At 48.0% G+C, this 23,079-nt stretch overlaps 1 protein-coding gene across 2 annotated transcripts in view; it reads right to left on the reverse strand.

Moving 5' to 3' along the window:
* The window catches only part of CACNA2D3 (calcium voltage-gated channel auxiliary subunit alpha2delta 3), an 827,558-nt gene extending 805,573 nt beyond the window's left edge, over positions 1-21,985 (reverse strand). For both annotated transcript variants that reach the window (XM_046679102.1, XM_046679095.1), the window contains exons 1-2: positions 21,748-21,985; positions 20,974-21,055 (exon numbers count right to left, since the gene is read on the reverse strand). In XM_046679102.1, the coding sequence (XP_046535058.1) occupies positions 20,974-21,055; positions 21,748-21,869 (204 nt within the window). In that variant the 5' untranslated portion in view covers positions 21,870-21,985. The remainder of the gene's footprint in view (positions 1-20,973; positions 21,056-21,747) is intronic.
* Positions 21,986-23,079: the final 1,094 nt, after the last annotated feature.

The following is a 23,079-nucleotide window of genomic DNA, read 5'->3' on the forward strand; positions in this document are numbered from 1 at the left end:
ACAGCAGTTGTTTTTATTTGCCTTTTATTTATCTGTATCTTCAAAAATTTCCGCAATAAATGGACAACACTTTGTAGCTTAAAAAGCTATAGTTTCTCATAGTTACTGTTTCTTCCCAGGGGGCCATCCAGCAGCTATGCTTGAACACTGCCGTGAAAGGAAAGTCTTGTCTCTGGAACCTTTTGAAGTCTGTGTGGTTGCACAAAGAATCTGCACCTGTAATAATGAACTGGGCATTTCTGCTGAGAAGTCACCTACACGACAACTTGGACAAGTCTAGGGACTTCATCAATCCTGGGAAGAAAAGCAACTAAGGAAAAAGAATCTGGTCAGAGCCCAGCAGTGCTGCCGGAATGACCAATGCACATGTCAACCTTGCCCCCTACTTCTTGTGATGGGAACAAATTCTGGAGTACAGAAATCGAGTCATGACCCTGCCTCTCATGGTACGCGGAGAACAAGCATTAGCTATTACTCCTTTATCACTCAGGATTGCTGTTCTTGTGCACACTCCAGGAGAGGGACACACTGTACTTGTCATTAACCAGCATAATTATTTCACATGCACAGCTCGACAAATGCAGGCCATGCAAGGCAGAAAGTATGGTGCAGTGGTTACAGACACAGACACTGGAGTCAAAATGCCTGAGCTGGAATCCTGGCTCGTCACTTCCCAGCCAAGAGACTTTGGGAAAGTTAATTAACACTCTCTGTGCCTCGGCTTCTTCATCGGTTAAATATGGATAATGACAGAGTAGCTTGCTTGCAGGCTTGTTGTGAGGATTAAATAAGTTAACATGTATTAGGTGTTTCAAATGCTGTCTGGCTTGTGGTAAATGTTCAGTGAGTATCAGTGTATGATCATCATCAACATCACAAGGCATGCCCTAGGAAGCCACAAGGAAAACAAAGAAGAGAAAGACAGAAGGGCCTCAAACAGCTTGTGGAGCTGAAGGGAAGGGCCTAATGATGATGCAGTAGTAATTAGAAACTAAAGTCAACTTTGATGACCTCAAGTGAGGTACAAAAGGCAAAAGAGGACAGAGATGGGAAAAGGCTTCCCAAAGGCAGTAACAACTCAGGGCCCAGCACTGAGCCACCGGCATAGCAGGGGCTCAAAAACTGTTTGCTGAATTAAAGAAGTAGGCCATGAAGATTGAGAATTCAACAGGCAGCTATAGGGTCAAGGGCAGGAGTTTAGGGCAGTGGGAACAAGGGAAGCAAAGGCCGAGAAGAAAGTGTGGGATGAGTTTTTGGGACCCAGAACTCAGACAAGGAGCTGAAGCGTGGGCCTAGCCATGTGGTGAGGCTGGGCCAGGACGGGTGAGGAAACATTGCAAAAGGATCCAGGGTCCCTTCTACTGTCTGTCATATTAATTCCCGCCATCCTTCAGGTCTCAGCTGAAGCTCATTCCCTCAGCAAAGACTCCTGTGACTCCGGACCAGAGCAAGTCCTTGGGTCACGTGCTGTCAGTATTCCTTCATGGTACCACAGGGAGACCTGTGTGCATTAGTCTAATTATTTCAGAAATGCCTGATTCCTGCACTAGATTGTAATCTCCATGAGGGTATGAACCATGTATTATCTCATTTGTCCTTATACCTCCAAAGCAAGCACAACACCTGGGACAGAGTAGCAAGATGCAAAATGTTTGTTGAATGATGAATGAATGAATAAATGAATGATTGATGAATGAAGGAAAGAAATCATCAAATTCAGAGTGTTTTCTCATGCTCTTGCCAGGGACCAGCCTTGGTCTGAGGCAGCGATGTTCTCTCTGGAGATGCTCTCCTCCTCTTCCCTACACATGAAATGGAGAAATGGAGAAAGAACTTGTTATTGATGTATTTTGACATCCCGGCTTAAAAGCTGCTACACGAGAAGCAAAGTATTAATAGCCATCATCTCTCAAATTTATACTGCACTATTCAAGGGCTGAATTCAAGGACTTTTTTAAAAGAAACAGAAAGTGCCTCTCTTCACACCTCAGCCCCTCTGTCGCTCCTTCTCTTCCTCCCTTAACCCTGCAGTCTTGCTCACAAAACAGATCTGAGAAAGACGAGAAACAGTGAAGCTTCATAGTCGATTGCAATGGGAGTCTGGGGGGTTTTGGGGGTGAACTGCGAGGTTTAAAACACCATTACAATACACGAGAGAAAGGTGACACACACGGAGCTCACTGGGAAAAGCCTTCCGTTACCAAGCCCCAGCAAAAGCTCCTCGAATGGGGCCCTGATGGGTATGAGCTATTTCAACATCCTAGTGGGACTCTGCAGTTAATTCAGAACACAGAGCTTTCAGGAAGCTTTTCTCTAAGACAGAGAAGGGTTACCAGTCTGTTATTTCACCCTAGAAAACTGACCAAATAATCAGTTTCTGAACACCCATGAGGCTATATCCAATATTACCCATCTTCTTGGGATGCCATCCTGGAAAGTGCACACACACCCACACACATTTCACCTTCTGATCACAGGGGACAGACGGCGTTTCTTCTGAGAATTTAGGTAACATTAAAGAGAGGAGCCAATAAACCCCCATTAGCTGATGGTCATGGCTGAGGAGAGAGAAGACCTAGTGTGAATCTCTGTTCTGTCTTTTATGACCTGGCCGATCTCTCTGAGCCTTAGTTTTCTCAGCCTCTAAAGTTCATTCATTCCCCATACTCATTCATTCATTTATTCCACAAATATTTATTGAGAGAGACTATTACAGGAGCTAAAAATAGAGCAACGAACAAGCCAACAAACGGTCTTGCTCTGGCGAGGTAACATCCTCGGAATGCCGCAATACCACTGACCTTGGAGGGGGAGCGTATGACTCAAAGATGGTGAGAATTAAAGTGATGGTCGCTGCCATTCACTGAATTCCTACAACTGCCAGACATTGAGCTAAATTTTATATTCATGATCTAATTTAATCTTCACAACAGTCCAGGGAGATAAGGATCACTTAAAGAAGAGAAAAACGTGCAATAAGAAGCTAAGTAGCTGCTCAAGGCCATATACTATCTACAGGTGGATCCAGGATTCAAAACCACAGCCAATTTCTGGTGCCATGAACTTAGCCCTCAGCTCTACCGCAGCCCAAGCAGGTGGTATTCCTGGGATGTGCAAGTCCCCTTTCCTGAGCTTCTCAGGTGACATCTCAGCCTTCCCTCCTCCAAGAGACTTCAGCTCTTCTTTCCTGGATCCAGCCAGAAAAGAACACAGCACACTTGTTGAATGAATGCTGGCTTTTTTTTTTTTTTGGCAGTTTAAAGCAATTAACGTCTTTAGTCAGAAGTGTTATTAATTCAAAATTCAAGGGAGAGTGGATCAGGGGAAATGAGTATACCAGGTTATATAAATACCAATTTACTCACTGTCTAAAATATCACAGAACTTCATCATATGTCAAATATTTCAGTCCCTTTTATTTTTGCCCTTTACATTCAAAGATGACTCCATTCCCCTATACAACTCTAAGAACAAGTCTGTGGCAAAAAGACTCCTGGGAAATAACATTAGCAAAAATGGAGAGGAGAATTTACCAAGATGGGATGTCATTTCTGCCTCCTCCAACAGTGATGCCACTCTGTCTTCTCTTGGCCATTTGGCTAAGTCTGCCTTGTCTTCTACAGAGTTTGCACTGGTGTGAGTCGCTGTTCCTGCCAGATTCCACGCACCCTGAGGCAGGGCCAGTAGCATCTCCATACCTCCCTCTGCTCCATCATGAGCCTGGTGCAGACACAGGCAGGGCAACAGATGTTGGTAGGATGGAATGACACTGGCACAAAATGGAAAGAGTGCTACCCATCTCCTGATAGAGCATACTAGGAAATGAGGAAACTAAGCTGAGTCTCAGCAGTAAGGGACCTTGGAGCTCTGTGGAGTACAGGCCCAGGGAGAAGCAGTGAGCTGCCTCAGCTCCACGAGATCAGCAGCGTCAGAGCCAGAGCTAGAACTTGGACCTCAGACTCCCAGGCAGGGCCCTACCCTCTCTAGCCCTGTGGCCCTCTGGTCCAGCCACATCACGCCCAAACAACCAAAAAACAAAGGAGAGCAAGCTCAGAAAACTCAGATCCAGACGGTAGGAAGATAAATTCTTGGAAGAAGGTGGGATAACCAAATTAATCTTCAAAAAACAAACAAATACAAACATAATAGTCACATTTGTACCTGGGGGGGTGGTCTTCCCCCTGGCTTTTTCATCACTAGCTTTGTGATCTTGGGCCCAGTTTCCTCAAATGCAATACAAGGATGGAATACTACTCATGGGCTAGTTGCGAAGATTAAATTAAAGGATCTCTTCGTGCACTCGCTCATTCACCAAACAATCATGAAGCATCTCCTTGGGTCAGGTCTTAGACTTGCTCAGAAAGACAAGGCATCATTTGTGGTCTCAGAAAGCTGACCCCTGGTCAGAGAAGGAGATGAGAAAACAAATAATTGCCCAGCAGGTATAACAACAAATACTAGATACCATGGATCCTCTAAGAGGAGGAGGCCAAGATAACATAGATGCAAAAACTCTGGAAATTCTGTAAGTGCTCAGTAAAACATCAGGTGTTTTGAAGACTGCTGTGCACCTGTGCTCCCCAAACTTCCCTCTTCCACTCTCCATCCTCTCTCTCACACTTCCTCCCCAGTGCTCCCTGTCACGCCACCACCATAATGCCTCTCACTGGGCTTCCCAAATAGCAGCCCAATGGTAAGCTGGGAAACAACTAAGGCAGCTGTCCGCCACAGGAAGAGGCAATGCAAACACAGGAAGGGTACAGGTGTCATGGTCAAACAGCCCTGGGTTCAAGAACCACAGTCACCACTTATTAGCCATGTAACTTTGAGTAAGTCACCTCACCTCCCTGAACCTAAGTGTCCTCGTCTAGAAAATGGGACTAACAGAGTACCTATCTCATGGGACTGTTGCGAGGGTGAAATAAAATTTATACAGAGAGTTTAGCATTGTGACTGCTTGATAAACGTTATCTTTCACCACCTACCATTATTATTGGGGAAAACACAACTTTAGTCTCAAAGAGCAATGACATATCTCCCAGAATGAAAGTGAACTAGCCTATAATTTACCCTAGTAACATTTGGGGCACTGTTTTTTTCTTCACGTATTTATTAGGTTGCAAAATCAATTTATTGGTCACAGCCAACCTTCTAAAATAAATAGAATAGAAGAAAGTTGAGTGGAATAGGATAGAAAAGAATAGAGCAGAACAGAGTCCACTCGAATACAACAGACCGGCTTGCACTGCAGAGAATAAGGCTAAATAATGTTTCGTGACACTCACGCTTCACATGTGAAGCTGCATGCAATGGGTTGCATCGAACCATGTATTTCTTACTGTGGGCCATGGTCAAAAAAGTTTAAAAGCCGCTGACTCAGAAAAAATGTGGTTGTGTGCCCAACGGGCCCCTAAGGGAGCAATTCTTGTACCAAGGAGATTAGGAGCAGCCTTTTATAGGAAGCAGATGGTGTCTTTCCTATTGATGTTCACCAAACAATTTTCTGTTAAACGGCTAGTAACCACAGGTCCTGGTAACCTATTTGGTAAGAAGAAAAGCCATCGGTGACAGGTCAACAAATTTCTCTCCATCTTACAAATTGGAGAATGGCCACTTCAACTCTGCTCAGTCATTTCTAAATAAACTGCTTCAACAATCAGAAGTGCTCCTGGGTACCTTCTGACTTAAAAGATAAAATGCCTGACTTGTTCCAAAGCCCCCATTTCTATTGCAGAGAAAAACTCCATTCATGCCATGCACACTGAGAAATGCTGCACCCAGTGCCAGCTTCAGGCTGGGTTCAGGGGCCGAGCAGGCACAGCCGTAGCTTCTGGCCCAGAACAGCGCAGACTTCACACACACAGATACTTAAGCAAACCATGGTGGGAAGATATGCACATTTCCTCCCAGTGGGAAAGAAAAGGAATGACTTAGTCTTTTTAGGGGAAGCCAGAAGCCTTCCCAGAGGTGGGATATAAACAGCATTTCTAAAGCATGGTCCCTGGACCACCAACATCAGAATTACCTAAAACGTTTATCAGCATGCAGATTCCTGGGTTCTGGGCCAAGCTTACTGAGTCTGAATCTCTTGAGGAGGGACTCTGGAATCTCACGTTTTAACAAGCTCCTCAGGTGCTGTTTCTGCATGCTAAAGTCTGACATCCTCTAAAGTCAGGGCTCAGCAGCCAGACAAGGGCAACAGGGTCGGCAGTGTAGATGGTGGGAATGGCACGGACTCAGGCACAGAGGCGTGACACAGCCTGATGTGTTCAGGGAATGTGAGCAGTGTGCTGTCACTGAAGCATTCAGGGTGAGGATGAGGATGTGAAAGGTGGCCACAGCGGCAAAGGGATTGTGGCACCCAACACCGCTCTACACACCTCATTCAGCATTCAATGGGTGTCTGTTGAAGCAGGAAGGAGGGGAGTGAGGGAAAGAAAAAAGAAAACATTTCCAACATTTGGTCAAAAGCAAATGTGTTGTTGTAAGTCTGTTAAGACAGCTAAAGATTTTCCCAAACCATGATATTCTACCCAAAATGAAGAATTTGGTCCTCTGAACCTCTACTGAGGAAAGGAGAAGGTTGAGGCCTCAGGTTTCCACATGGGTTTATCAATAGTGAATATACGCTTGACTGAATCGTTGTCTCCTACTTGCTTCACTTATGCAGATTGTGTTAATAACGGGAATGTTCCCCAATGACACATTGGGACAAAATATTTTGGCTGTTAAAAAGAGATACATTGACGGAACGTTTTCTCTAGGTGAAATTCAGGCTTAAATGTGATTTCATCCCAGGAAGGGCTGGAAACATGCCCTTTTGCATGACAAGCAGAGCAGGTTTCCTGTGGAGCCCAGCAGGGCAGCTCTGAAAGGCATGGGGCAGGCAGCAGAGGGACATGGGGCTAGAGGCTGCCTCTTGCTGTCTTCCAAGAAACCCACTGTGGGATGTGGAGCTTTCCTTCCCTCTGTGGCCTCAACGCCCTGATCAATGCATGAGCCAGAGGCTGAGAGTTAAAATGCCACTGCTCCAGGCCTGGCCCATTCCTGATTCACTGTGACACCTGGGGCATGCCACCAGGGCCACCAAGGCACCCACAGCTGGAGGGGCTGGCTCCCAAGATCTGCCCAGCTCAGAGCCCCTCTCATTCCCTGCTGAGTGAGTAGTCAGGCTCAGCAGGTAGGGAGAAGGCGGGCATCAGATTCCGGTCACTGTGGAGCCACATGGCAAATTCTGGGTGTGATGACACTGGGTACTCCACAGAGCAAAAATCATCCAAGAAGCCTCAGGGCCTCCACAGATTAACGTCCCAAGGAAGACCTGGATGTGAAATTCCTCCAAAAGCCTCAAAATGCAATACTCTGTGGGGCCTGATACTGGGGGACGTGGGGGCTGGAGCTAAATATCTTTTGGCAAAACTGCTCCCTATTAAAGCCATATAATTTAATGCCTACTACTCCACCAGCTGCTCTGCCTCAGCTCAGAGGGAACGTGCCTGGTGCAGGCTTTCAGCACATCCACGGGCCAGGCCGGGGGAGAGAGCGGACAATTGCACCTGCAGGACCCAAATGCAAATAGAAATAACCCAAACTCACTTTACGGGTTCTCACAGGTTTCCTCCTATGTGGAGGTGCCAGAAACAGCTGAGTAGGGTGCAGCCAGGATGGCGTCCAGGCATGGGTAGCGCTGCCCTGTGGATGCTGCAGGTACGTGCAACGGACGAAGAAGCAGCTGCCGATTGCCTGCAACGCACAGACTGAGAAACCCAGTCCCAACGATGTACAAATACACAAACAAACACAAAATAAGAGGAAGCTGCACTGAGAAGGTGAAATCATGCTCCGCAAACACCGTGCATCATCTTGACGCCGGCAGGGCCTCAGACAAGGCCAGGTAATGACCCTACGTGAAGGTGAAAGGGATAGAAATTAAAATTCACATTTCTCCCTAATGTCACTGGGAATGTGGCGTTCGAGCGCTTCACAGAATTAGCTGCAGCAGCTTCCTAATTGCCTTTGCCGAGTTGCCTCCCCCAGGTTGATGGTGGCGGCTGCGGCGGCCCCATCAGTCTCGCTTGGTGCTCCTCGTGCACCCGCGCGGCACTGCGGTGCTCCCGCCCAGCACTGCGGTGCTCCGTGGCAGCTGCTCAGCTTGGCGCTGCGGAGGTGTGGGGACCCCTGAGCCCAGCTAGGAGGTTTCTGGGGAGACTCAGCCGTGTTTTCAGGGTGCTGACTGAGATGGGCTGGGATGCTCCCCAGAAGGTAGGAGAGGGTCGCAGGCTAGGAGAAGTGAAGACTAGCTGGCTCAGATGTCTGGCAGCCCTTTCTGGCACCAAGGGGGTTGTGGGCGAGCGACCTGCCTGCAGGGCTCAGAGCTGGACTGCCGTGGCTGGGAGGCAGCCCCTGACTTTTGTGGGCTCATAAAACCCAGCATTGGAGAGTAAATGGGGAAAGGGATATGAAGGACCCAGTTCTTGGCCTGTGCTCAATAGCATTCTTATTCCCATCACCAGCATGTGAGCACCAGGAAAAGGCTCAGCATGGCTCTCCCTTCCTTTGTTTATCTGTACATTCATGCAGTCCACAAACAGCCCCTGAAGCCCACCCCAAAGACAGCTCTGTGCTAAGTGCCAAAGGGGGACCCTCTCCCATCAGAAAAAGCAAGCCTGCCCTCGGGGAATTTAAGGTCTAGCTTACCTGCCTCCTTCTTGGCACCCCCCACAGAAAGAGATAAGGGGTCCTCAGGATATCACACATCCCCAGACCTGCCAGGGGCACAGACAGATCTGCCAGACTCATTCCATGCAAAATAAAACTGACCCCAGTGGGTCCAAGGACTGTGGCCTTCAAGCTAGCTGTCAATCGTGCAGAAAAACAGAACTGTGGCTTCCCAGAGGAAAAAAATAAGCAGCAACAAACATCCAGGACAGAGAGACAAAAAATGGAGATAAAAACCAAGCAGCTACAATTTACTGGGCCCTTCCCAGATTTCCACTTCTGAGCTAAGACTGCTACATGCCGACACAGCTAATCCTCGCCATGACCCCATTTTACAGATACGGGACCCGAGGCCTAGGAGTGAAGCTAAGAAGGGCCAAGGTGGATCTCAAAGCCAGACCTGTCTTGTCTTAAGGTCCCAGAGCTCAAGCCGGCTCTTCCACACGACCATCCATTACTGTAACAGGAAACACACAAAGAGAAATGTAACCAAGTTCACTGAGATCCTCAGAAAGGCTTCCTAAGAGTCAGATCTAATGAGGGGAGGGCTGACACCCTCAGAGGAAATCAAAAGACAAGCAGCATCATTTTATTCTAATAAAAGGGAGAACTATAAAAAGCCAGAGGCCTTACCGGGCTCCCCTCAGTCCAGCTCTTGCCCTTCTTAATTCTGTACTATGACAGCAAATGACAATGCACCCAAACAAGACTCAGAAGTCCACTGAGGAAAGGATTAAGGGCAAGGAAGAAGTTTCCAACAATCCGCCTGATGAGCCAACACCAAGCTGAGACCAAAGCACAGGAAAAAAGCTAGTCCTGGGAAATAAGCACTTGCCTTCCTTGGACCCCACCCCTGCCCAGGCACCTGAACAGGACTCACATGACCCAGGCTCCAAGCCCGCCTTTGCCACGTGGAGTTGCGTAGCCCTAGGCAAAGTTACATTCTCTGTCTCAGTTTCTGCATCTCTAAAATGGAGACGATGATAAAACCAACCTCAGGAATAGTTGTGAGGAATTAAATGACATAATTGAAATAAAGCACATAGCACAAAATACAAATAAAGTACCTGCCTCGGTATTATGATTATTTCCTAAGAAACTTTTATGGGGCTCAGTGGTGGGCAGTTTTAGTGGAGGTCTCCAAATAAGGCCTCTGGATGACCTCATATTAACTCTTCCCCAAGTGGACAAACTGCTGTCTTTAGGGCAGCCAACACGCCCTGTTAGGTGGAGCAGCTCCTCTGGAATAACAGTAACAACAACAGCCCACCTTTTCTAAACACTTCCTATGAGCCACTTTTTGCTAAGCATCCTGTGTGCATCTTCTCATATGGACCTCTCAACTCCACACTAGAAGCTGGTCCCATTGTGCCCATTTGACAGATAAGAACACTGAGGTTCAGCAACTAACAGGGTCATATGACTAGCCAGCAATAGCATCAGATTCAAACTCGGATTAGCCTGACTCAGATCCAGACCCTCACGGCTACACGGTCCTGCCTTCCCAAAACCAACTGCCTCTCTTAGAACTAGATTTTTAAAAATCAACAATCCTCTGACTTCTTTCTAAGTCTATATATTTTTCCTATCATTCATAGGGCATTTGTTTCATGCAAAAAACTGAAAACCTTGCTGGGTAAGCAGAAAATCCAGCTATGGATCTGTAATTCTGAAATTCTTGTTCTGGGAAATGCGTATCGTTGGCTTTTTTCAAAAGATTAGTGAGCCCTTTCCTGAGAGGATTTCATCTTATTTCAGGGTGACCAGATGACTCCCGATGTTCGGAAATACTTGAACTTGGCCACAGACCCTGGGATTTTCGAGTAGTTACCAGCTTTTATGAACAAAGGGAAACAGCCCATGCATATTAACGCACAGAGACGCATACATGCAAGTACACACACACCCTTTATGTCTATAGTGATTCCCTGAAAGTGTGCCCTCTGCACCAATGTGCAAAAGCACAGCATTCTGACAGGGGCCTAGGAGAAAACCAAGAAGAAAGAACATTCAAACTTCAGCATCACCATCTCAGAAGCCAAACGACTATCACTTATGTCAGTTGGGCAAAGCCAATGCCCATTGAGCTGTTTGTACATTATGCGATCGTATTGTGTTAATAGCAATTTCACTGATAATGAAAACTGGTAGGAAGCTAAGAGTAAAGCTGTATGTTATGACTCGTGGCCAAAGACTACCTACCGCCAATGGATTTATTGCCTCCCACCCCTATTGTTCTTTTTATAATATTTTTCTGCCTCTGCCACGCCTCCACAAAGCACAATGGAAAAGGCATTACGGATGGCACAGGTACAAAGAACCATACGCCTGCCCGGTGTTTCTGACTCTCACCTTGCTTTGAAAATTACAGTACAATGTTATAGCAAGAACAAACCTGAGTCCCACAGCTGCCTACCTTTACTGAACAAGGGGCAGGATAAGGAGAATTGGGGAAAGAAAGCAAAAAAGAAAAAAGAATCCACCTCCTTGGGGACATCATGAATGCTTTTGTTTGCCATTGTGTCCCCGACACATTAAATATGTGTGACATACACTGCCTTAATTTTATGAGCTCATCATGGGATCAAAGTGACAAATTCCAGGAGTCCCTCTTGCTCTTCATTAATAATGAAGTAGGACTCTATAAATGAGAGCATAAGCCAGAGAACCAAGGCTTCCCATGTGTCACATACTGTTCTAAACTACTTCGTCTGTGTTGTATCACTGAATCCTCCCCAAAGCCCTAGGGCACCGGAGCTTGTATTATTAGTTCTATTTTGTCGATGAGCAAACCAAGGCCCAGGGAGGTAAACCCAGTGACTGGCAGGCGGAATTCAAGTCCAAAGTCCATGTTCTTTTTAAAATCCCTTTTCAGCTGTGCATGGCTGGCTGTAATAGAAATCTAGCTTCTTCTAAAACAAGACACTTGGTTTCCTCCTGGGAGCCAAGAGTTAGCAGCCATCAAGAAATTGAGAAGGAAAGGCAGGGTCAAGTTCACAGCACGGGCGGATCTAGACTTGGGGGAATTCTGAGGCCAATTACACCTTTCATTCCACGTTAATGCAAAACACAAAAGTCTCAGGAAAACATGTCAACTCATCCAGTTCAGGATGCACACACTCACCTTACTCAGGGACCTGAGCAAACAGATGAAGAGCAGCCTTGACTTTTTGGGGAAAACGCAAGGGGAAATGTTCCCTGGTTTTGCCGAGTCTGTCTCGGCTGGGACTGGATCCTGCTGCACAAGGTTGTTCTCTTCTTAGCAGCTCGCCCTTCTAAGCTGAGAAGAGTTCTAAGGTGCCCGACACTACCACCTCCCCCTGCCAGCCAGGACCCCACCAGTCAACCCTGCCCGCTCTCCCTCAGGAAGTGTTCGTTCTTGTCCCACCACGGGCACAAGCCCACAGAGTCCTTCCTAGCCTCGTGGGGGCGCAACACCCACAAAGCTGTCTTCGAGGTCAAAGAGCACACGTCTTGATCCCACCTGAGGTCTGGGGGAAAGAAAGCAGAGAGGGCACTGGCCCTTCTCACCCTGCTGTGGTCCCACAGACCCAACTGAAGCCCATACTCAGGTGGGATCAGCCCACACAGGCGGCATGTGCTGGAGAGAAAAGTCAAAGGCTTCGGGGGGGGGGGGGGGGGGCGCAAAGCAAACCCCAGTGTGATTCCCAGTCCCATCACATGGCAAGCTGCTCCACTTCCCGGGGCTGCAAGCTCCACCCGTGAGCGGTAGATAACATGGGTGGCCTCCGAGTGGAACTAAGGACCACATCAGATGCTTTATGCTATCTACTTTAGTACAAAGAATGCTTGGCTCATACTAAATACACCTCAAAAAAGGTCCATTTCCTTCCTTTCCAGTCCCGATCAACAGTCTGTTTACCTGAGCTGCTTATGACCTTGGTGGATTTCGAGAAGCCACCAGTCCACTCAGACTCTGTAGTTCTTTAACATTCCCAGCACAAATGGTTCTTGGGCATGTTTCTGAACTATTTGGCCCAAGCGGAACCACCAAAGCTTTTGCACGTTTACTCTCATTACTGACTTGTTACTGACTTTCAGTGCTGATTATAATGGCTTTACACACAGTTTTTAAAAATTATGCAACTACAATAGCATCTCCCCCACCCCATGACGTCAAAGTATTGCCACCTATGTTTACACAAAGAGGAGTGGCAAGTGTCACTAACTCAACATCTTTAAGGAGATCAGCAGAGGACTGCAGATGCTCAAAGGCCAAAACACAACAACAGAACATGCCAAGGAAGCTCTGAAGAGGAGGCAGGCAGGGCCAGCAGGAAGAGCCAAGGAACACGGGATGCCCTTCAGCACCTCCTGAGACTTGGTGCCAGACAGCGGTCCCCACGCATTGCTACACCTTCCTCCCCAACTGGAGGAAAGACCACCCTGCCCAGTAAGGTGCCTTGTCTCCCAGCTGGCCTCCAGCACTGCAACCCCAGGAAGCCATTGGGAGAAGTCTAGAGCCCTCCAAGGTATGGCAGGCAGGAAGAATTCTCACAGGAGGAAATGCTGGAATGCTGTCCAAGAGGGCATTTGGATTAATGCACATCCACGGCTGGCTTTGGGCTGTGCTCTTACAGCAGGGCAAATTTCTGGGTGTGCTGGGCTCTCCTGCAGTGCAAGGGCCTCACTCTGGACAGTGGGGCAGACGCAGTCTTTCCTCAGCCTGAGCCATCACCTATGCGGCAGGCCGAACCAGGGAGGAGGTAACCAGAAGACCCCAGGTAAGTGTTCCTCTGGGCGTCTCCTTGACCCTCAGGGAGAAGGGAGCTGACCTCATGGAGAAGAGTGAACTTCTGGGCAGAGGCTGTGTCCCCTGCCACCTCCTCTGCTCTGACGTACTTGGTTCCATGAGCTCCTCCCTGTCAGGTGCCGAGGGGATCACTTCCTACACGCCAGCACCCAGCACTCACTCCCCATTCAGGCACTTGCTCATTCACTCACCCCACCTGCCTGTGTGGAGCCAGACCCCACAGCTGCTCAATGAAGGCTGTCTGCAGAGCCTGTCATTGCATCATACAGTCATGACCTCAGCAACTCGCTGGCAGGAAGCTTTTGTGTGCCAGGCAAGGTGCTGGGTGCTTTGCATATTTTATTTGATTTAATCCTTACCACAGCCCGTAAGGTAGCAGACACTGGTCTCCTCTCACATTTGAGGGTACAGGTTCAGAAATGTGAAACGACAAGGTGACCCAGCTAGGATACGGCAGATCTGGGACTCGAAGCCAAGTCCATCGGACTCCAAACCATGTCCTCTCAGCTGTTATCCCTGGCCTTAATTGTTTCTGAAGTAATTTCCCAGATGTTATCTCACTAAATCCTCCCAAACACCTGTCAGGTAGAGAAATGCAGGTCTTAGTCACATGTTTTTCAAACAGGAACTGAGGTCGAAAAAGGTCACAAAGGGAAGATAGCATCATGGCCAGGTGTGCAGACTGGAAGCCCAGCTCTGTCACCTTGGGGAGACTGCTTAACTTCTGTAAGCCCCAGCTTCTAAATCTGCGAAATGGGGCGACTGGTAGTCCCCGCCTCACTAGGTTGATGGGAGGATTTAATGGGATGACAGACACGTATAAAGTACTTATCATAGTACCCAGAACGCAGGAACTGCAGAGTGACTGCTACCTGTTCTTACCATCAGAGTAAGCGATCTGCCCAAGGCCTCTCAGCAAATGCAAAGAGAAAAGATAAGAAGACAGATGCCAATGCTCCTAGGGCAGTGACGTCTCCTTTAACGACACTGCAACTGCAAAGACATGCATCTCTGAAAATGCTCCAAGCTCTCGACTTATTGCTATGAACAAAGATGGGCAAAGGAAGCCCCCTAGCCTGACTGCAGCTTGGAACAACGTTAAACTAGGCTTGGAGGACAAGCTACCCAGCAGGGAAAAGAGAAAGCCACATTGAGGACGGCCCGTCCTTAGGGGTGCTCTGCCTGGGCCCAATGGACCTTGTGCTTGCTTTAAGGCTTTGCTGTCATCATCTTGACATTCTTCATAATTTTTTAACAAGGGTCCCATATTTTCCCTTCACACTGGGCCCTGCAAATTATGTAGCTGGTCCTGTTCTCAGGAGATCCTCAGCTTCCAGCTGCCTACAAAATCTCAGATGCTGGACAAACCTATGCCCGGTAGACTGGGTCATTCAGTTCTTTTCTAGCTCCCTCAAGCCACTCTCTCTAGCAGCCCAGAGGACAAGAACAGTCTTTCCCTTCAGCAGGCAGCATCTGGCACATTCTGTGACAAGCAGCATCCATTTTTATTGGCATACGCACACACATACAAACTTAATAAGTATAATGATAATGACATGTGCAAGCCCCGAATATCGACTGGCAGTTGCTTCACCTAAAACGGATAACCAGAGGTCTCTTCTGCGAACCCACAGCCACTTATGGCCCTGCCCAGCTTGCCTGTCCAGATCATTTACATGGATAACTGCTCTTTTAACCTTGGGAGGGTACTGTTTTCCAATATCGGGTGCCAAGATAAACACTCTGAAGTGTACAAAGAAATAGCCATCTATTCCTTGTCAAGAGATAATGCTCTCCTTTCCAATAAGGCCTTGAAATGCCCATTATTAGTTTGACTTCTGAGTTATTTTCATAATCTTGATTTGAGGTAACCAGAAAGCTATACAATATATATATATTTAATACACCTTATAAATTTAATGCCTTATTTAAACAGCCTTGGAATGGGCACGCAATGAGTGTTGTTCAAAACAAATGGAAATTGAAATGTTTACCATTTATTGAAAATATAGTGGACCCTTTTCAAAGTAGTATTTGTAAAATAACTTTCTTTTGAAAAGCAGACGTGCTAGCTACGCATGTAGAAACCCCCTAAAACACATCAGCTATGCAGATGCCTAATCTGCCAAGGGTGCAGGTGGCCCAGCGGAGCCACTGTATGGTAGCAGCATCTCTGAGCCTGGCTTGACGTTCCGGAACAACCAGTCTGCTGATCACTAAACACTCAGGGAAACCATGGGAAACCAAGCACCCTTCTCTTCCTCTACATCATTTTCTTCCCTTGAAGGGGAAGCTAACTTTGGTTTAATGGACCAGAGAGGGTTGATGAAGATTCTGTCAGTGTTGCCAGACACCCGACATTAGGAAATGTTCCTCTCATTGAATGATACACAAAAGCATCATTGCGGTCACTCCAGAGACAGCACAGGCCATTGTTCTCTTGTATAAAAATTACATGAGAAGGGGGGAAAATCTCATATACTAATTCATAGACTGGCATTTAGAACACCTATTTAATTTTTTTCTCCGTCTTAGCCATAGCAAACCTCTAAGTCTAATCACAGCGTCCCAGGGAACACACAATCTGCTCAACGTCTCTGTTTAGACGATGCTAGGGGTCTCAAATCGGGAGGCTGTTTCAACAAGCACTGTGACTGCAAAAGATGGAGGAGCCCCGAAATAAATGCCACTCACTTCTGACAGAGGACGTGTACTTGAATAAAGAAAAAGCCCATTTGTTGGCATCTGTGACGATGAATCTGGATTAATGACAGACCTGAAACAAAGGATCCTTGTGAGAATGTACACTTCTTTAAGTATGCCCAACACCCCAAGTCATTTGGTGATCGTTTATTGATCAACATTTAAGTGGGAGCACTAAACACCAAGTGAGGATCAATCAAAGGCTGAAAAGGGAATCCCAAACTTGCACCTCCATGAATACGAGCTTCAACGTGCAGGGCAACAAAACACCGGCAGGACCACAGGTGCTTGGGGTCACGGTGTCACATTTCTTTTACTTCTATTCATCCTAATACATGGCTATGTCTTCACCACAACCTGGAAACATTAATTGTGCTTGCCCATGCCCGACAGATTTCATAACTATTAGATGGTTTGGTAGCTGTGTGTTTGCCTAAAAGCACACTGGTGTTAGAACAAATAAGATAAAATATAAAAGGGAAGAAAAGAAAAAGAAGGAAAGAAAAAGAAATGAGCAAGAGGTTCAGACAAAAACTTAGCAAAGCCATACAAAGAGAACTTCATCTGGCTGGCAAGTGAAAATGCATGAGTTTACAAATGCGATTGGATACATGCATGGGTAAGAGGCAGGAACTGAATTCTAACTGGTTTACCCTGCGCTGCTGATGTCCTGGTGATTGAGCTAATGAGACCAATAAACTGCCCTGAAAGATTGAAAACTGTCATTGCTGAGATTTCAAGACTTTTAAAAATAATCTGCTGGGGAGAAGTCCAGTAATTGAAGTGGTGCTGTGAATTAAAGCAACGGCAGCATAGGTTGAATGCATTAATCTTGCAGAATGACAAGTAACTGTGTTTATTCAACAAAAATGTTCAGCGAAGTAGCGCATCCTTCTAAAAGCAATCTGTAGAGTGTCAGGCTTCCTAGAGGCAGCACTGCTACCCAATTTCTGATAAGTGAATACTCCTCTTTAATTATTTAAAAGTCCATCATCGATTTCCACGTTGATGAAAAGTCATAATTATCAAAATGGCTTAAAGAACGAACCTTTTACTTTGCTGACTCTGTCCTGTGGAAACAGATATCAAGTTTATGTATGAAAGCCGCCCTCTCAATAAATAGTTGATAACGCAAAACCTGATTGTGCATTCCAAGAAGTGCACATTTAGTAAGTGCTGCGTGAGAGGTCCAGGGTAAATGTCAATTCTTTTCTAGCATTAATAACAGAGACACACATTACCTGTATTTCCGCTGTGTATTTATCATCACAATTCTGGAAAACATAGCTGGAACCCTTCATTCCCACAAACATGTATTTCCTGAAGGCAGGACTAAAGCGAACGAAAAACCCAGCTCCCACCAAATTCTCTCTAAGAAGGATGCAGTGAGAGTCACACCAGTTTAATACCTCTGATTGTGAGTCTTAGGGGTGTGGAGCCCACGAGTTTAACAGCCTAGGTTACCAGACCTACTCGAATGCCTCTTGCTGAATCCCAAAGAGAGAGGTAATGAAACCATGCCTCCCTAAAAGAACCCAAACAAAGCTCATTCTTGGGGGAAAATGAAGCCAGATAGAAGCAGCTGAATACTTGCATGAATATGTCAAATAGGAGAGTTAATTAAAAGTTAAAGTGAATCGAAATCCCAGCAGTATCTGCCAGCTAAGGAGGGCGGCACACAGGCACACCACCGCACACCCGCACTTCCGCTCAGGGCCGCTGTTCCATAACAACTGTCAAACCTCTCCAGATCAGCTTGGACTCCGACAAACAAGTCCCGTGTTCTCCCACTCTGTACAGAAACACACAACTTTGCTAAAACATGGTTTACTGCATCTTAGGAAATAAAAAATATCCTCTTTATAAGCAACTAATAGGTTGCCATTCCTGTGTTCAGCAAAGACAAAAAGAACAAAAACTAGGGAAAGTCTGGCAGTGAATACCTAGTACATTATTGTAAGCTGAAGTAGTGAAAGCCATGGTATTAAACACAGAAAGAACTGATGGAATATTCTCCTTTCTGAAGCCATGGCAATAAGGTACATGGTTAAATATTTGTATTTGCCTTGATGAAGTCACTGATAATACTGCTACCTCAAATTACATTACCTAATGAAAAGCTGTTACCAAAATGGCAGTTTTCCCAGTCTCCAAACACCTTAAAACAGATGGCCAATTATTATTTAACTTTATAGTCACAATAACTACTCTGTAAAGTTTTTGCCTTAGTGCAAAAATCACTAAACTCCCATTCTAAAAATGAGCATACAACACTGATTCACAACATGAAATGTCAATTAGAGAAACTACATAGAATACATAAAATTATACGGTGGTATACAGCATACCTTACTTAACTGAAAATCAAGTTTAAGTGTCTATGCCTTAAAAGTGTAATTACAGCCTATTATGAAACGTTAATGCATTTTCCAACCAAGTTTTCTAACTCATTTTGAGAGTATCCTAATTGTTGAGGATGCAGTGATGTGATGGAAGGATGCGTACAGTGTTGACTTAGAGGAGTAATTCTTCATGCAAATAGCCAGAAACTGGAAAATATGCAAGAGAAAGCCAACTGTCTCCTTGCTTCTCCAAATGATGCCATGCCTCCCACACTCTGACCCCCTCAGATATTTTCTCATTCATATTCTGAACTCTCTAAATCAATGTTCTTCGCTCATTTTTAAAATATAGTCACATTTGGGGCCCATGGACCACAATGGCCAAAAAATACCTGCAAAAATGCTCCCCAAGCTAACAAGCCCTGCCCATCATTCATGCAAGTCCTTGCCTAGCAAGCCAAAGCCCTGGGTATCTCAGGACTCCATGGCAGATGACTGCGATACAAGTGCGAGAGCAGATACCCGCCCTGGAACCTAATGCCAAGCAACACCTCACCTTCCCCTTGCATCAGATTACAAAATGCCAGGCAACAGCAAGAAATGACAACAAAGCCATAAACAGCTGGAAATAATTACACAATTGTCAAGCTGCAAACACGACAAAAGCAAAGCTAGGCTTGTGAATTCAATATCAGAAAGGATGCTGATGAGAAGGTAAGAGAAGCATTTTAGCTGTTTCCAATTTGCTATTATAGAGTAGCCAATAATATGGTTGATGGGGTTTTGTGCAGTGTGTGTGTGTGTTAACTTCACAGAGAAGGAAAAAACATACTTCATGTGCTCCTACAAAATATGAGATAAAAGACACATAAGCACAATCAAAAAAACATTCACAGGCTCGGAAAGGATTCTTTCAGAATTGCTACAACTAAACTACAACATGCAGATGAGAAATATCTCTTTAAAGTTATACAAAACGTTCTCTTCTTTAAAAGCATAAGGAAAATACACAGGCAATGCGATAGTCCAGAATTCTTCACATAAAACATCTGACATGTGGGCAAAATGCCAAAGTAGAGGGTACAGATTGGCCCAGATTAAAAGACGACTAGCAAAAGAGGCAATTCCTATAAACTGGGAGGTGGGTCACAGGAATGTAACTTATCATCTTCCATAAAGGCACATCATAGCCTCAAGTTTTTGTCAACTGCCTATAATTCAATGAACTCCTTCCCCAAATAACGGAGCTGAACAAACAATCTTTCCACAGTTTCAAAGAAAGTAACTATTGGCAATTTTTAAGCCAGAATCACTTCTGTCGTTCCATTGTGAGCTGATGCTTTATTACGATATTTGGATTTCATGTGACAAACTGTTTCATATAATGTCCCAAAAATGCTACTCTCTGAAGCGGAATGCCATAAATAAAATACGTAGTTGGTTACCAGGCAGCATGCATAACACATATGTTACATTGGCCCAAAAAGCACATTTAAAAATGCTTAAAAGTTAACTTAATTTAAGCTGTTTGTACCCATTTTCAGAAAATTATCCCCTAAAGGCCAATTTTATTTTCTGTCTTTGAGAGATTATTTGGATTAATCCTGTTGATTTGCTAACTTGAAATTCTTTTAAACCCTCTAATCGCTCCTCCCCAGTCCATTTTTTTTTTCGTTATTTCTTGGAGGGGAGGGCAGAGAACCATATATCTCACAATGTAATTTTAAGCATAATGTTGCCTGTTTGAATTAAAATTGATGCAGCTTCTGATAAAACCTAATAATCAATTCTCCATTCTCATTACTCTCCAGAATTATATGGACGCAGACCAATTTCTTAAGTTTGTGGACTACTCTCATAGGTTATTACCCGGCAGTGCAGCTGAGTGGAAAGATAACCACATTCATTCTCCTTATCTGTAATGATGTAATGCATCCCAGCCCTGGGTCTAGATGATTGGGGAATAATGGGATTGTACAACTGCAGGGATGACAAACAATAGTGCAGCATCTTTCTGTGATACACTGAACCCAGCCTCCAACGCAGGCGAGGTGAAAGACATCATAAAATAGGCACCGATTCTGCCCCTTGGATGAAGTTAGCATTTTTTTGGCCAGAGGAGCATCTGCTCGCACACTGAAACAGCAATACCGAGACTGAGAGCAGAGCCATGCAAAAACGCTCAGTTTCCGAGCCCCAGCCAGGACAGTGCGAGTGAGTATCCTGCTTTCCTTTGTGTTTAGAATCAAGTGTCATCTAAAAATAACCGGTTGGTAGGGAGAAGTCACTGCACAGTGCATTACCAAGAAACCGGGGGATCAGAGACACCTCTGATAACTGATGCTGCTGGGGGCTCACGTTTGTTTGGAAAACTAAATCTGCCTCCATTTTCTGTGCTGGAAAAATCATCGCTTCCTGCCACCACAGAAACCTTACCTTTTGCAGAAGCTGGGAGCCGGAGTACTTAGCAGCAATGGATTTTATCTCCCCACCAAAAGCCGAGGCCCAGAGCTTCACCCTGCAGGGAGAAAGGGCACAGGAGCAAATGTAACACCCGTGTCAGAGTCAACACGCACGCACACGCACACATGGGGCTGTAGTGAAGAAGCCGGGCGATATAACATTAAAGAAAAAAAGAGACAGAAAAAGCGCCTTAGTAGAAACTGTCAGCACCAAACTGCAGAGCGCGGCGCGGGAGGGGGCCCGAGGGGAATCACAGAGTTCAGAATGCGCAAAGTCTCCCGGGCTCTCTAAAACGATCACTGGGTCTTATTTGAATAATTGCTTCAGAACTTGACCACCCACACTGGGCATCACCTGGCAAATACTAGCCGGAAGAAATCCTCCCACCCACCCCGAAGAAATCCACCCACCCACCCCCTCCCCAAAAAGAAGTGAGAAAGAGCAACATAGCAAACAGGGGGGTAAATAAACGGCCCATGGAAGTTGGATTCGGTAAACAGGCTTCAAAGTTGGTCCTGTCACTTGAGGTGAGCCTCTCCAGGTCTCACTCAGCAACCCGAGGGAGGGGGCAAGAGGATCCCACCCCAGCCTCGCCGCCCTATCTGGTCCTGGAAGGCAGGTGCGAGAGGCGAGGCTGTCGCCCGCAGCAGGTCCTGCCCAGCCGCACCTGCAGGCGCCCAAACTTGGGCACGGTGGGTCGCGGGCGGCGAGGTCCCCTCCCCGGGCGGCGCAGGACCCGGCACTTACACGGAGAGCGGGATCTGCTGCTCCGAGCGCACCACGTCCCCCAGCGCGGCGTAGAGAAGCGCGGCGGCGAGGAGCGCCGAGGCCCCCCGGGACGCGCGGCGCGGCGAGCCCGGCCCGGCCATTCTGGGCTCCCTCCGACGCGGCGGCAGCGGCGGCGGCGAGCGGAGCGGCCGCGGGAGCTGCGCGGAGCGGGCGGTGGGCAAGCGCGCTGGGCTGCCTGCTCCGCGCCGCCCGCCTGCTCTCGCGCGCCCGGCTCACTTGGGGAGCAGAAAAAGGAGCGGGGGGGCGGGGGAGAGGAGGGCGGAGAGGAGGAGGGAGGGAGGAGAGGTGGAGAGGGAGGCAGGCGGGGGAGGAGGAGGAGGGAGGGAGCCGCGCCTCTCGCCGCGGCGGCCGCCCAGCCCCGCCTCGGCGGCCCCGGGGAGTCCGGCGGGCCGCGGCGGGAGGGCGGGAGGCGCTGCGCGGGCGGGGACTCGCAAACTCCAGTGTCCTTGGCCGCGGGGGAGCGCGCCCTGCCTCGCCCGGCCCACTGCGGCCGCCGAGTTCTTTACAACTCCGCAGTCCGCCGCCGCGGGCGCGACTCTTGCATTGGCCCGGGGCCGTCCCCCGGCCTGGCGACCCGAGCGGGGATGGAGGCGGGGGCGCAGGCGGGAGGCCGAGGACCCGGCGCGGCGCCCGCACTTCGCCGGTGCAGCTCTGAGCCGCGCGGCTCGCCCAGTCCGCCCCTGGGCCACGCCGGTTCGGAGGCGGCGGGGTCGCGTGCTGCCGAGCCTAGAGGTGGGGCGACCCTCGCCCCCCGCCGCGCAGTTTTCCGGAGGGAAGGGGCGGGTAGGAGGCAAAAGTCTGCGGAAGGGGCCGGGGCTGGCGGCGCGGCCGGGTGGCACGCGGGCGGAGCCGGGCGGGGACGGAGCCGGGGGCGCGGGAGACTCCGGCCAGGGCACTGCTGCGGGGCCACCCGCAGCTGCTCGTCCGGCCGCGGCGCCTGGCAGGGGAAGGCGCGCAGGGCGGCGCTGCGGCCGCGGCGCGGGCGCACGAGCGCGGGGCTCCGGCTTCGGCCCGCAGCGCGTCCTGCCCCGGGCCTGGCTGCCGAGCGGCGGGCGCTCTGGCCGGCTGAAGCCCGGGCTCCGCGCGGCTGCGGCGCGTGGCGGTGGCCGAGATGGCAGGGCTGTGAGGGCAAGCAAATGCGGCGCCAAGTCCGTCCTGACTGACGGATTCCCTTGGTCTCTGGAATGAAAGATTCCTCAGGCCCGGGAGGTCACCGCTGCCGCCGGGACCCCAGCCCGGGCCGGAGTGCGCCGAGCGCCTGCGGAGGTGCCCTGGGGCTGCCCGCAGACG

Source organism: Equus quagga, chromosome 1, assembly GCF_021613505.1.
Source record: "Equus quagga isolate Etosha38 chromosome 1, UCLA_HA_Equagga_1.0, whole genome shotgun sequence".
NCBI lineage: Eukaryota > Metazoa > Chordata > Mammalia > Perissodactyla > Equidae > Equus > Equus quagga.